General features: G+C 31.9%; 1 protein-coding gene across 1 annotated transcript in view; it reads right to left on the minus strand.

Annotated features, from left to right (window-relative positions):
* Positions 1 to 11,739: 11,739 nt before the first annotated feature.
* Positions 11,740 to 15,952, minus strand: part of LOC134248652 (uncharacterized) — a 28,020-nt gene continuing 23,807 nt past the window's right edge. The window contains exons 5-7 of the mRNA XM_062731054.1: positions 14,228 to 14,335; positions 13,982 to 14,061; positions 11,740 to 11,850 (exon numbers count right to left, since the gene is read on the minus strand). Coding sequence (XP_062587038.1) covers positions 11,740 to 11,850; positions 13,982 to 14,061; positions 14,228 to 14,335 — 299 coding nt within the window. The remainder of the gene's footprint in view (positions 11,851 to 13,981; positions 14,062 to 14,227; positions 14,336 to 15,952) is intronic.

Here is a 15,952-nt window from a genome sequence, read left to right on the forward strand (position 1 = left end):
AGCCTTAACCCTTAAAAATTTATGTTCAAGGTTTGCTTTTTTAAAGTAGGTCAAACTCAAAGGTCAAAGTCAAAGGGTAAAAGTGCTTGGTATCCAATGAAGGGACTTCTCACAAGGATTACATATATAAAGTATGAAAGCCCTATATCTTACCGTTCAAAAGTTATGGCCAAGGTTAACGTTTTTTCACAAGTACAGAAATCCACAAGGTCAAGGTCAAAGGGTCAAGGTTGTTGGTATCCAATGAAAGGTCTTTTAACACACATTACATATGTGAAGTATAAATGTCCTGGTATCTACTGTTCAAAAGATATGGCCAAAGTAAAAGTTTAAAATTTTCATGTAAAAGTGGGTCAAACTCCAAGGTCAAGGTCAAAAGGTCAAATTTGGTGGTACCCAAAGAAAGGTCTTGTCACAAAAAATACACATATGAAATATGAAAGTCATAGCTCAAATCAAAAGTTATGGGCAAGGTTAAAGTTTTTGCGGACAAACAGAGAGACAGAGAGACGGACGGACACGACAAAAACTATATACCCCCGAAACTTCGTTTACGGGGGCATAAAAATAGACATTTACATTTATAAATATCCGTTGATATGTATCTAACACGTTTCACAATGGTTTACCGAACTGGACTGAATGACTCTACCATGAACGTTATATTCAGCACATCTTTTACCTAGAATGTTCTCGTTCATTATAGAAATGGAATATCGAAAGAGAAATAATACACATATTAAAAAAATTACAGTTATCTCACTTGTCTTCTAGGTGAAGTTTTCAGGAGTACGTTTTGTCATTGCAGTCTTAGAAAAAAAAATTACATACTAAACTATAACATTTAGCTCTCTGGTCTGTGAATATTTATACCCCCCGCTTGAAAAGTGGGAGGGTATATAGTAATCGGGATTTCCGTCCGTCCGTCCGTCTGTTACGCTTATCTCTTATCAGCAACTCCTCTTATACTACTGGGTGAAATTTAATGAAACTTTCACAGAATCTTTATTACATATTGCCATTGTGCCCCTCCTATTTTACTTTTTTATTCGACACATATTTTAGGTCTCCCATAGCAAAACATGGACATTGCCATTATATGTTTACCTATGACGTCAAATATAGAAGCTTCTGGATAACATTTGATAGGACAAGTTATTCCTCTTTACACATTACCGTAAAACAATATATAGCAACTCATGGACAATATGGGACTGGGAGGCGGGGGGTATCATTAAGTGAGCTCATTGCTCACAGTACCTCTAGTTTTTTTGCTGAGAGCTACAGTTCTGCAGCTAATTTTTACCACGACCTTATTGGTTTCAAAATGCAATACGTTCAAGTCATGGTAACTGAAATTGAAAATTATGTAAAAATTAAAAGCTGCTCCTACAGTTGAAGTCTTGTTGCAATCTTGCCACAAAAAGAGAGTTAATCAAGAATCATTATACTATTTATTGTTGTTGTAAAGTTTCAAGTCCAAACTGGAACTTTTCCTTTGTTATACATGTAAGTACAGAACAGTAGAGCTACAGTCTCGACAGAGACTTCTGGTTATCGTTTCAATGGACTTGTTAGCTTGATTTCTGACCGTTATATCTAACTACGTGTTCCATTCTTTAAAAAACCTTGGCGAAGTTTCCTTCGATCTTCCACATACCTTAGTATGTATGTTGCAGGCATGCAGACTTCGTACGTTGCATTCAAAACTCGTTTGGCAAGCGGTGATAAACGAACGTTAAATTTGAACTTCCAAATGCAGCACAGGTATTTTGAGGCACATAACATCCTTTTAAATGTTCCCTCTCTCTCCATGTCTTAATAGGTTTAGGACATGATGTTACTTTCATACTTTGTTGACAGGAAGTCGATAATGTTCTTATGACCTTTTAAAAATACACAGCATAAACAGGCATAAAATGGCATAGGCACAGGCATAGGATGTAAAGCATGTTAAAGTGATTTGGAAATTACCTTAAAATTAAGAATGATACCAACGATAGCTGTAATTGAAGTTTTCATTTTATCTTTTCTTCTTGATAATTTACCTACAAGAGAAAGTCGCAAATATAGTCTCGTATCATAAAGTTTTGGGCAAGATTAAAGTTTTTGCGGAAAAGCAGATAAACAGACAGGCAAACAGACGGACAGGAAGTTATGGACAAAGTTAAAATTTTAGAGGACAAACAGATAAACAGACGGATAGGACAAAAACTATATTGCCCCGAAATTTCTATTATGGGTCATAAAAAATTATCTCAATTTGCAGAAACTTGAATCTACAATAACTTCAACAAGAACCTTCTTTTGTGTGGTAGTTAATGAAACCACTTGCCAATAAGCTATCTCATTCACAGCAAATACGTGAAATTTTATCAGTTTGCCAGTTTATGAAGGGGATGTCAAATATTGTGAATGAAAAAAATCATTTCAACCTCTCTATTATTGTACTCCTTAATTTTTAAGCGTAAAAAATTAAATGCTCATTTTAGCATCAAACTGTTTCAACAGACTGGAATATACATATTCACATAAATTTATACTTCCTTAATTATATTTCAAATTGAATGTTATATTTTTCAGATAGGTCATATAATCAATCTGTAAAGAACAGGAAGAAGTTGAAACAATTATTCCAAGTGCCTGTTTAAACAGGGTTCCAAAAATGAAAATTTTCTACTTGGTATTATGTCAGAGTTTCATAGGAACTCTTTCCAAATCACTTTGTAGGAGGTAAAATTTATCCTATTTACGTAAAAGTGAAGAGAAAGAGGAGTTTTACATTTTCTAAACTGACTGTAAATATTTTCAGCAAAGAAGGCAATGTTATATGCTGTCTTGGATACATTTGGGACAATCAATTAAAAGACTGCACAAGTAAGAATTTTTGTATAAATAATAAATAAGCAACAAATACACAATATCTGATCAATAGCTCTTGGAGCTACGAAAAACTTTCCGTTTCTAAAGAATTACATTGAGCAATTTTAGAAAGGTTTCCGAATCAGATCAAAATGTTTGTAAATTATGATCTTAGCCTGGTGTGCCTATGAAGTCGATCTGCATTTTACTTCACTTTATACATGAAACTTCTACACGCCGAAAAATGGACGGATGATAATAAATTGCAATATTGACCTAAAAGTACTTTAACTAGTATGCCCCCCCCTCCACCCCCCCCCCCCCCCGCCCCAAAAAAACAACGTAGACTTGAAAGTCTCAATTAATACAAATTCAGTTTTTGTTTCAGAATGTGATATTGGGTATCATGGTGCCCATTGTCGAGAAAAATGTCCTTATCCAACTTATGGAGAGAGTTGTTTAGAAACATGCCAGTGTGGTGAACATCTTTGTAATTTTGTGACAGGGTGTGAAGATGAAGGTACAGTTAATTCTCGATAAACTGCCACCTTTTTGTAATTTCGAATTTGGGGATGAATTGAATTCCCTATCTTTTAGGAAACAAGAAGTAGAGTTACCGTTCTAAGAAATACCATTTAGCGTTTCTATTCTTATAGTTACATGTAATAACTTTACTTTAAGACGAATACTATACGCCATACTTTATACAATCAACACTATGTCTACAATACATATACTCATACACTTATACTTTTACTTACAACATATATACTTTACATGAGCGAATACGCGTACTACTTTGAATCTAACTTACGAATGAAAATATAGAACAAAGTTCTGTGGCCATTTCAGGAATAAAAACCGCCATAACTAAAAAAATACAGCTTACAATAATAAATAAAATACACTTACCCAGAATAGGCGGACTTCTGGTCATGAAATATTAATCAAACATAGAACAAAATAATGTAGAAAGTTAAGCAGTCTTAGACACTTCTGCTCTCTTCAATTGCTACGCCAATCTGATTTCTGAAATCAAGGGATTTAAAGCGCCAGGTAAAACCTGCTAAACAAGCTTAAAAGTATGGAAAACATATTGGGCAAATAATATTAGTTATATAGTAATCAGATAAAACATATGGAAATCAAATATGGACATGAAATGTGACATTTACCTACCTTGCAAAGTTATTTCACTTACACGAGATACCACTGTATGCCTTAAAGGCTTTAAATTTATACCCTTACTTGAATGAAAAATACACAATGATAAACATTCTACAAATATTCAAAGAATGTTGCTATAATTTGAGGTCAAGGTTTTTTTTTACAAGCAATAAATATTACTTCAGCTGCAGATACTTTAAAAGATTATTAATTACATTCAGTTGATTTAAAGATGCATGGACACAGATTTAAAGTTAATATTTTCTGTATAAGAATATTACGACTCATATATTTTAATAGCATTTCACACAAAATAAATTAAACATCTTATTTATCAAAAAGTTATTAACACTACAAATTTTTAGACAGGTTTGATTGACTCATCCTTGCACTTTCACAAATTTTAATTTTATACTTAATTCCGGTACTTAGGAAAAGTGGCAATATTGTTGTGTATAAATGAAAGATGTTAAAACTATAATCCAGAAAATTCGAAAAAAAACATAAACACAGTATATTGTCAGTCCGTGCAGTTGTAGTGAGCAGACTTTAACAATTGAACGCACTCGCTGAATCGTAAACATCAACAATAACAGAGCTCGTGTCATGTTTACAAAAACTGCCTACGTTTTACGGGTGTTATCAATTTGCTAACCTCTGTACACAACACTAAGCTCGGAATGACGATACTTGTGAAGGAGTTTTGCTTTCTAACATTTCTACTCTGAATATAATTATTTTTCTGGATTAAAGTTTTGATATTTCTCATTAATATACAATAAGATTGCCAGTTTTCCTAGGTATTAAGAATAAATTAAAGTAAAAATTGTGAGAGTGCAAGGATGTGTCAATCAAAAACTTGAATTAAGATGAAATAAAATTTTTAATATATTTTTGTATGAAATGGTATTAAAATATATATGTCGTGATATTATACAGAAAATATTAACTTCAAATTTGTGTCCATGCACCTTTAAATACTAGACTTTATTTCATATATTCATTATTTTCAATAATGGTCTTCCCGGAGTGAGCCTGAATGTATTCATAGAAAAAAACAGCCCTGGTAATAAACGTAACAAGTGTCAGTATTCAAATTGAAAAAAAAACCATCAACAACATGATCATGGCTATGCGGAGCATTTCTTTGCGACAGGAACTTCACTGGTCAGGCAATGTCTCCATACGAGAAAAAAATTTGCATTAAGGACGTTTACACAAACACACATACACACAAGATATAATCATCTAGTAATCAAGAGCACACAGTATTACTATACTATGTAAAAAAATATATGATTGCGCCCATGACAAAAGGGTCCTTATGGCATTTTCACTAAAACAGAGAAATAACGTCATAAAGACGTGACGTTGCAGATCGACGGCGAGTGTCAACTCAGATTTTTTTTACCACATGTTTACGGTTTTGACACTAACTTTTGTCGTAGGTCTGAATATTGATAATAATGATAGAATTTCATTCGCATATTTGATCTGTGTCCAAATCCTTTTGTCCAATAGTTTTAATAAAAAATGACAGAATTTTTATTCCAGTTCGGTTCCTTTACTAGTACAGTTGAAGCTAGTATTTATTTATTTTATTACTATCATACTATGATCTATATATTCATTAATTTTTTGCCAAAAGCTTCATAAAATGGATTAACTGGCTTGTTGAATACATGGACGAATGAATTCGATTTTGATATATGTGGACCAGTTTTAGATTACGTATATGTATTGTACTAGACACGGACATAAATATAATATAGCAAAAGGATTTTGATCCGCTCCACCATTCACAACATGTAAACATTGAATCACCGGTGCAGTTTTTATGCGATGTACATATATTTGGTATTAAAATGAAGCTCTGTTAACTTCTCAAGAAAGAAATTAAACTTTAAAGTATAATTCTTCTGAAGGCTTCACAATTCAAGAAGAATATACACAAGAAGAATATGATAGATTTTCTATGAATAAAAATAAGAGAGATAACTCGAGGTACAAGAGAGGTACCAGAGAGGGAATTTCGATGCAAGTGTACATTTTTTCCTCATTCGATCAAGTTCAATTTCTTAACAATCGTCTTGCATGGCTTTGCTACTGGATTTAATGTAAAATATATATATATATTAATTTACAGCAGCTTAAACGTTTTAATCATCATCATTTTTAAATAAAAATTCTTGTACAATTCTCTAAAAATGTCATGTTTTTTTTTATTTAGCTGTATGACAACAACAAAAAAATAAATAAAAATATCTAAATTAATAAATTTTAAAAAAGAGAAAATAGCATAAGTTTAATAGTTCACATTGCACTGATCATTCAGTAATTTCAGCACATTTAAAATATTTTTTCTTTCTATGTTAGATAGCCAGGATTTAAAAATTATGAGAGAGAGAGAGAGAGAGAGAGAGAGAACATTGAAATCAATTTATATCCAATTTGTTTGTTTGATTTTCGTTTGTTTTTTTTTTTTTTTTTTTTTTTTTTTTTTGGAAAAATTATTCTTCATGAATTAATTTATTTCGGGTTTTATTTTTACATGCTATAAAATAAAGCAAATACACTGCACAAAACATGATCATTATGCTTGCAAGATTCTTGTTTTGGCTGCAGATATGGGGGTTGAGGCATTTGAATTACCAAAACCTTACTCTTACTCTTTCTTCGAAGTTTCGGGTGATCATTACCGCCGCTACATTTTATCAATAAATTTATGGGCAATTACATATCAATACAGTTACATATTAGAATCTGCCAGTAATGACACATTATATGAGTTCTTTTCAGACCGGAACGAGAATTACAACAAAAGTCAGAAAAAAAAATGAAAGTGGAATATAAAATTGGCGAGATTTCCAGACAGCATTACCTCAAGCGAAAGGCCTTCATAGTGGTTATGCCATACATGTACAAATGTACAATGACGTTTTGTTTTATCCATAAAATAATGGTTTAAACTTTTTTGAAATGTTTTATTCAGTAAAATAGGTTTAAAATTAAAAAAAAAATAGTAAAAAAAAAAAAAATACATGTACTGCTTAAAGTCCTAACACCCCCTCCCTCCGATAGGACCTGTTATACATGTTGCTATTTATGCAAAAGCCGCTGGCTAACGAAAGATGTAATGTAGAATTTTTTGTCTACTTCTAAATGTAGCAGTAATATAACTTTTTTGTAGCAGTAGTTTTGTGTGTAGCGGAATTGACAATTTTGAAAATGTAGCGGTAATGATACACCCAATGCTAAGCATATTCATGTCTTTTTTATGGTACCAGACTGAAATTCATAAAAAGCAAATCATTTGGAATACTTTCAACATAGGTATGTATTTTTTTATTAAACCTCGACACAGCTTACATATTAGAATTTCGTACACAAAAGAAAGTGCAGAAAAGGGGGGGGGGGGTAAGTGTTGAATTTATTAAAACAAAAATTACATCATAACTAAACAACAGTATACCTAGCTATATGTACCCCTTTGCAAAAATTTGTCATTTCAGAATTTGGCCAATCAGAGGATATTACGTGTACATTGTATATAACAGACGCATAACTGCATGGACACGAACCACAGGCACTTGTTTCGGAAATTAATTTTAACCCTTAGTATATATTATACTATGGTTTAAAAATTAATTTCTGAAACAAGTGTCTGTGACATTAACATAGAAGTCTGATTTCCAATTGAATTAATCTTTTCTATAAATTAAACGGCGCGATTTATTAAAACAACACATAAAATTACATGTATTTCTTATCACGCGCGATTTATTTACTAGTATTTGATTAAAATAAATGAATAGACCGACAAATCATTTTCACAATTTAACGAAATTCGGATTAAAATTGTTTTTTATTTTAACCAAAATGCCCGGAATTATATTATTACATTAAAGGTTACGCTTCGGTGCCATTTCACTCGTTGATAGTGGTCAGTCAAGTTTCTACTTCGAATTCCGGGCATGTGTTGCCCAATAATTGATCGCTGACTGGTTATGAAAACAACATTGTTTAAAATCACCATTTGAAAAATAAATTAAAGAATAATTTCCCAATATTATAGTCTAACTGGGTTGTGTATTTATTTTTGTATGGGGTTGGGGTGTGGGTGGGGGAGTGGTGAGGCTCATATTGACTACTTGTACATGTATAAGTATGTCATTTATCTATTTAACGCCTACCCCCACCCAACTGACATCATCCCGAAATAATTACCACCGGAATTCCTGGAACTGACCCTGTCTTATTTCATGCATGCGAGTTTTATATTATTTTAATAAGCAGCATATTTTATGAGTAAATGATAAAAAACCGTTCAACATTGGGATTGAAAAAAGGGTGTATTGTTTCAATTAAAATAAAGATTTTATTACCAATGCAAGACAGATTTCTTTCCAAATGTTTTTACAAACATTCTATGGAGTATTGCTTAATGTGCAATCTGTCTACAGTGTATCAAATTATTGTTCTTAAAATAATTGTATTTTCGTAAATAATTGCTTTTCAAATGTTTGTCTTCATCATATTTATATATAGAAAAAAATATTCTACATTATTGGGTAGATTCTGGTTTATTGTCGTTCTCGCGTTTTTATTTTCACATTTGGAAAAATGTATCAGATTTATACTGTACAACCAAACAACAAAATTGTTGCTTAATTTAAAATGAAATTTTAAATATAAAATAAAATGACTTTTGAACTCATCCTGTATACTTACAAAACAATTTTTGCCCGGAAGTTGCACCTTCTCAGGTGTAAATTTTCTGTTGTCCAACATGAGAGAAATGTAAAACAAACAACTCACATACCATGCATTGATAGATAATATTTATAACAATTTAATATTTAAAAAAAAAAAAAATGAGAAAAAAAGGCTCTATATCTTTGATGGATACTACTTAAAACAACTAAAAAAAACTATAAAAAATGAGTCCTTACAATCATATTAGGAACGTTACAAAAAATGTAGTAAATGTTTGACGTAACGTTAACCTGACGTTATGATTCCACTGTTACAAAATAGAAGTATCATTGATATAAACGAAGAAAAAAACATACTTAGAGATGGATTAGAACCATAAAAATTCATATTTGACAACTCCTGACCTTGTTCTATCAAAATTCATGAAGAACTCAAAATGTGTAAAAATTGCCATAAGGACCCTTTTCTCATGGGCGCAATCATATAAGGGAAAGAAAATAAAATATATTGCGAAACTAGTTTTTAACAAGTCAAGACTGATATCATAGTGGGTGGGGAGTGGTCCATTTTTTACAAAAATCAAGGTGCATAGCATCTTTTGGGTGGATGGGGGTATTGCATACATATGTAATTCGATAGCTTCCCTTACTCCTACTCACATGACGTATGCTCTAACTTTTAGTAATTTACCTTCTTGAGTTTATCCCGGCCTAAATTTGCATGCTATCTGCATAAAATCTGAGAATACCCAACGGAAGTAATATTTTTGTAATGAAAAAATTACTATATCCAGGTTTGAAAGGTCAACGAATGTTTTGAAATGTCCTAAAAAATATAGCTTTCAAGAATTATGTGCGCCTCAAATATAATTTTCATTTAGTAAACAGACCTTAGCTAATGAAACCGAGACATTCATCAACTTATTTGATTTTCAATTTATACAATGTATACAATTCAAACAGACCCTCGGAAGATACACACAATAATATATGACGAAACGCAAATATAAAACTTACAATAGAGACTCTCTCGAAGCGAACCATATTTTCCAGTTTAATTAAGTGAGTATTGTCAATTCGAACGTCAAAGAAAAAAAGCAAAAATAAAATTGAAGAAATCAAAGATATGAATACGAGGGACGTTCAATAAAGAATGTCATTGGGACTCGGAAAGAAACAAAAAACGCTTTTCTATGACTTAGTCTTAATGATTTAACTAAAATATTCTCTTTCAATTAAAACGCATATCCGTAACATTTTCATTCAATTTCTAAGTATTTTTGAGTATGACCCTTCGTATACTGGAATATGGCAGATCCTATGATTTGCTGTACTTGTTTTTTCTTTCTGATAGATGTTTTTCTAAGTTTAGGAAATGAAACAAGTCAAAGGTTGAAAGATCTGGCAAATTATGTTGTTTGTTGGTATTTGTTGGTGTTTGTTGGTGTGACAAAACATTAACTTTCTGTTTATCCCCAAAACTCCTTTACTCTTCATGGTCTGTGGGTTTGGACGCCGTCATGAAGACATTTAATGTAGTTAATTCCTCATTCTGTTTCCTTCCTCTCATAAACCTTTCAATTTTTATTTCAAAAAATTGTTTTCTAGACTCCTCCAGAAATTGAACTTCCTCATCGAATATGAATTTGAACAACAAGCCTGCTAATATTTAAGAAAATAGCATATAAAACTGCTTTATGCTCTTGCAATTCTTTGCTCTTCTTAGGCATTTGCAGTTTTGTCAAGTACATTTTATTGTAAATTTGTTTTGAGGGCTTTAAGCCAAATGGATTTAAGTTTCATTATCTGTTAGAATTTCATATAAACGTGGATAAGTACATTTTTTTTATTTTTTAAAATAATGTTTGGATATTCCTACACGCTGTCGTTTTCACTCATTTTCAAAATATAGGGTGACCTTTGAGTATTAAACTTTTTAATTATAAAATGTTTCTTTAAAACAGTATGAACTATCACCAAAATGATTTTTATCAATTTTGCTATGCGTCTTAAAGTCAATAAAACATAATCAGTGATAATTTGTTGAAATTTCGCAAATTTACATCGGTTGTTGTAAATCATTGTTGCCAAGGACGGTACCAATTTTTGATGCCCATAATATAATTTTTGTTTATTGAAATCTACATGTTCACCTTTCTATAAAACAGGCATTGGTTGCTGTAAATTTCACATATTTCAGTCAATATATTTTTGGGATATTAACAAGTTTTACAGCTGCTTTAATGAAGCGTTTAATTTTACTCTAGTTTGCTGATTCTTGACCATTCATTTTTAATGCAAGTGTCTCGAATAGCCCTTGTTTTCCAGCTTCCCACGATGAAATAATGCGATGAAAAGTGGTCAACCAAACTGTTATCAATTCATTAAAGTTTCAATAATGATAGAAAGTCAAGCTTTATGTCATATGACTACTATGCTGTATGTCATCGAGCTAATGACATTATTTACGTCCCTCGTATTTCCCTGAAAATACAAGACAGGCACTTGTTTCGTAAACGGGGCACCCCAACTTATTTTTACCACAAGGTACTTCGGTATGAAATACTCGGAAGTTTCTAGTTTTACCCTACATCTATAACACCTACCGGAAATAGATGCATCTCATTCGATGTTTATTTTGTATCGAGGTAATTTTTGAGGAATAAATTCGTGGTTTACAATAAAGAGGCTCGGCCAGAGACTTCTGAAATTATTTAATTGAGAAGAAAAAAGTCTCTCGAAACAAACGAGTTCATTTTAAAGTAGGTTAATGATTGATATGCTAACAAAATACAAGCTTAAAGCGGGGGGTGCCTGAATTTGAGTCAGGAACCTTGTTGTAAAAACAAGTAGGGGTGCCCCGTATACGAAAGGTACCTGTGAAATACAAGGGTTTAACTTTGTCTGTTTAATACCCTGGTATGTAAAGGCATCAAATACCCGTATACATCTTGATGGTGTTCGATTTGTCATGGTTCCGTCCTCAGGTGGATTCTCATTCACTGGGTGTTTCGGTGTTGTCCACTACAACCTCCAGAGGTACATCGACTAAGAAGATCAAATCCCAACCCGGAATCACCCAGCTCTCTGCCTTCATTGCAACCGACTGAATGTTCATCACCATCACAAAAAATCAGAGAGTCAGTTTTAGTGTTGCACTTGTCACTGCTCTTTTTGCTTCTTCCAGATCCACATGGATTATCATATATTCTTTGTTGAAAACATTCTAATTGCAGGACTACGATGGAGCACAGTTTGAAGCATTTTAAGTCTACACGATTTTCATTTTTACCAAAATGTTTGGTAAAGCAACTGGAAATTATTGATACATGTACATTTTTTATGCACTCTATGCTAAAAGTAAATAACTGAATAACAGCCCTACAAAAACGCCTAATTTTTGTGGAGAGCTAAAATTGCTTTTTTATAATTATGCCAACCATATGTCTGCTTATTGGCCAGGTGTAGGGTAGCAATCGGTTACCAAATTTACTTAGGTGATCTATAAACATTGATGGTTTTAATAAGATGCAGATCGATGACCACTGTTAAGTGCGTTTAAAAAAAACTTCGTTGCGAGAACATGCACAAAACCTAAAACGGGAGGGGAAAGCTAGCCATCAAAATAATTCATAAAGATATTTATAATTTTTAACATAACAATATCGTTTAGAATATTAATTTAGTGAAGCACGAACCGATCTCAAACCATGTATAGAAAATCAAAATTCCGCCAAAATCAGTGAAGCGGAATGAAATGCAAATCTGATCTGTAACTCATCATGATACACTCACATATCAAAATTAAGCTCAATATCTGCAGGCGTTTAGAAAAAAAGTGCGGAAAACCAAAACGGACAGATGGACAGCTAGACAGACGGACAGACTCAGAATTAAGAAACCTAAGGTCTCTTCTGGATTCACCGATAGGGGATTAAAACGGGAGACAATTCTAACTTAAAGTATACTAGTTCCGAATGTCAACATGGTGTGTAAATGTGAAGCGAGAAAAAGACGTCGAGAAAATGAGTTGAATTTTCGTCCTCATGTACATTCCTGTTTAAGGTTAAAAGCAGATAAAATTTCAAACAGATAAGATTATTCTATCTAACTGGCAAACCATAGATCAAATTTGATTTTTGGTACAAAATTGTTTTCTAAACCCTTTTTAAGCTGTTCAATTTCAAAGCATCTATGTACATGTTTAATGGCATTCAAACACGACCTTCTTTGTAAAGCAGATTGACTTATATTGATTCCAATATATTACAATCATAAACAAGTACTTTAAATGACATCCTGATGAGAAAAGGGGATCCCGGTAGGGGACATTTTATTGCTAATGCAATACTCTCAGAATGCTTATTATATTACATCTACTGAATATTATTGCCTTTATTTCTTATGAAAACCATTGCCCGTTTTAATATCAGCCAGTAAAGTCATCTGCATAAGTTTTAGCAATAGCTTTTCCATCTTTTGCGGATAATATTTTTTGTGCAACAACAGCAACATTAATTCTTGTACTAACGATCACAGAAACCATTTTATCTAAATCGCATCAATGCAAAATACACATTAATACTTGACCATCGTAGTGAGTTTTTCATACCTGATTTGAATTCACACAAATGCATAAAATTCAACAACATGTATTTCATAGTTGCATATTTATGTATAAGAACATCATAAACTTAAGTGTAAGTAATACAGTAATAAGATAAAGTAGATATAACGATCTACTAGTATATAAGGGAAAATTATTTGGTAAACCATCTTATTAGATGCTATAGCAACTAGTATTTATTATGACCATAACTTCAATATAAATTAAAATATCATGGTTGATATATCCATTTATTAATCAACAAAAAAAGAGAGAGAAATCCTTTGTAAACCGCCTTATGAGATCCTACTGGACGTCAACAACGGCTCGCCAGAGACATTTTTGCAAGAAGATAACAATTTCAACCGGATAATAATAAAAACAACTCCAACAGCAATCACAAAAAAAGAGACAGCTAATATTGCCAATAAAGCGAAGACCACGTTCCAACGAGTAAAGTCCATCCTGAAAAAAAGTTAAAAAGAGAATGGTGACAACTCTGAAAAGCTAGTGGTATCTTTTGTTTCAGTAGTATTTTATCTGACATGCTTGACATATTTTATGCAACTTTTGATGCAAAGTTAAAAATTATCTGTAAAATATGAGTTGAGAAGAAAAAGTGTTGATTTACTGACATATATCTGTTTTGGTGTTCGATCTTGTCTGTTGAAACTTCTTTTGAGCTGCTCAGAATGTCATAGCAACTTTGATCTAAAACAAGAAGGGTGAGGATCATACATGTACCTTGTAACAATTTATACCTAGGAATGATAGGCTTTGCTGTTTATTATAACTTACTACACTGATTTGTTAAAGCTGATAAATGAACTAGTTAAAAACTATCCAAAACTAAAAAAGAATGCATGTATACACTTACATTTATAGATATCTGTTGATATGTACCTTACAGGACAGGTTTCACAATGGTTTTCCAAACTGGACTGAATGACTCTACCATGAACATTATATTCAGCACATCTTTTACCTAGAATATTTTCGTTCATTATAGAAAGTTGATACCGAAAGAGAAATAATACATGTATTTTACAAGATGTGCAACACTATGCGACCGACGGCATCAAAGTTCGAAAAAGCTATTTTTAGCAAAAAGGTCACAGTCAAGGTCACAAGGTAATTTACCTCGGTGTCAGGTTTGGGATAATGCTAATTGTTATGGTAATGCTAATAATGTGTAATGCCCAAAAATTTGCATTACATGTAATGGTAATATAATGCATTACTTCATAAAATCCAGTGTAATGCTGGCATTAAACAGCATTAATATTACAAAGCATTATTTTGCATGTACCTATTTTAAGAAATTAAAATGGACATGGATGATGGAAATTATTGTTTAGGTTATTTTTTTTTATTCATTTATTTTTATTTTTTATTTTTTGCAAATGATAAAATTGAATTAAAAGTATTTAAATAAAATTTCTGTATCAATTTAAATACACTTTTTATTCTGTTGAAAGTAGACTTACTTTACATTTACGTTTTCAAACTTATTTCAGATAAAAGAGATTTCAAATAACTATATAAAATATTTTTAAAATATCTTTTTTAAACAATCGCACATGAGCTACACTAATAAATGTACAGGGTAAACTAATAATTGCCTCAATTTGAACTGCTAGAATGTCACACCATGCCTCTGGATTATGTAACAAAACAATGCTTTCTTTGGAGAAATGCTACAAATTACCAGTCCCTTTCTCCTGACCGTGTTTATAAAACGTTAATTGAGCTGGCCTAGTTTGTACTGACCATGAATGATCCATTGTACCAAAGAAAATAGAAGACATGCAGGAATTCTATGTTTAGCAGATCAACATGTACATCCTGTCTACTTTTTCCGAAAATTTGTCAATGCATTTATTTTTTCATAAGGTACTTATAAAAATAGCCTATATGCTTTATTATTAGATATTTTAGGCAGGGGTTAAAGTGCCCCAAAAGTTAAACTTCCTCATGACATCAATATATGCACGAAAAGTGGACATTGTGCATGTGTTATATAACTGACAATTTAAAAGCTTGAACTTTCTGTGAATGTAATTATTGACAGTGTAATATGTACAAAAACTTGAAATCAAATTTCAATTACCATTTATCATGTTTAGTTTTGAAGAGGGTGGATACATGCTTAAGAAAAAAAAATGCAAAGTTTTGAATAAATTTCTATTTTAAAAATCCTCCAAAAGTAATGGTAATGGTAATGCATTACTTTAACAAAATAGAGTAATGGTAATGGTAGTTTAATGCCCATATAGTTGAAGTAATGGTAATGTAATGCATTACATTACAATGTTATTCGCCCCAAGCCTGATCGGTGTCATTTGAAAGAACTTAATTAGTGGAGTATGCATACCAATTAAATATAAAGTCTTTATCTCCTATGGTTCAAAAGTTATGGCGAAAGTTCGAAAGGGCTATTTTTAGCATATAGGTCACAGCCAAGGTCACAAGGTCATTGACCTTGGTGTCATTTGAAAGAACTTTAAAATAAGTAGAGTATGCATATCAAATATGAAGTCTGTATCTAATATGGTTCAAAGTTATGGTGAACATTTGAAAAGGCTATTTTGGCATATAGGTC

Source organism: Saccostrea cucullata, unplaced genomic scaffold (assembly GCF_032062105.1).
Source record: "Saccostrea cucullata isolate Sc308-1 unplaced genomic scaffold, CSIRO_AGI_Scuc_v1 ctg2905, whole genome shotgun sequence".
NCBI lineage: Eukaryota > Metazoa > Mollusca > Bivalvia > Ostreida > Ostreidae > Saccostrea > Saccostrea cuccullata.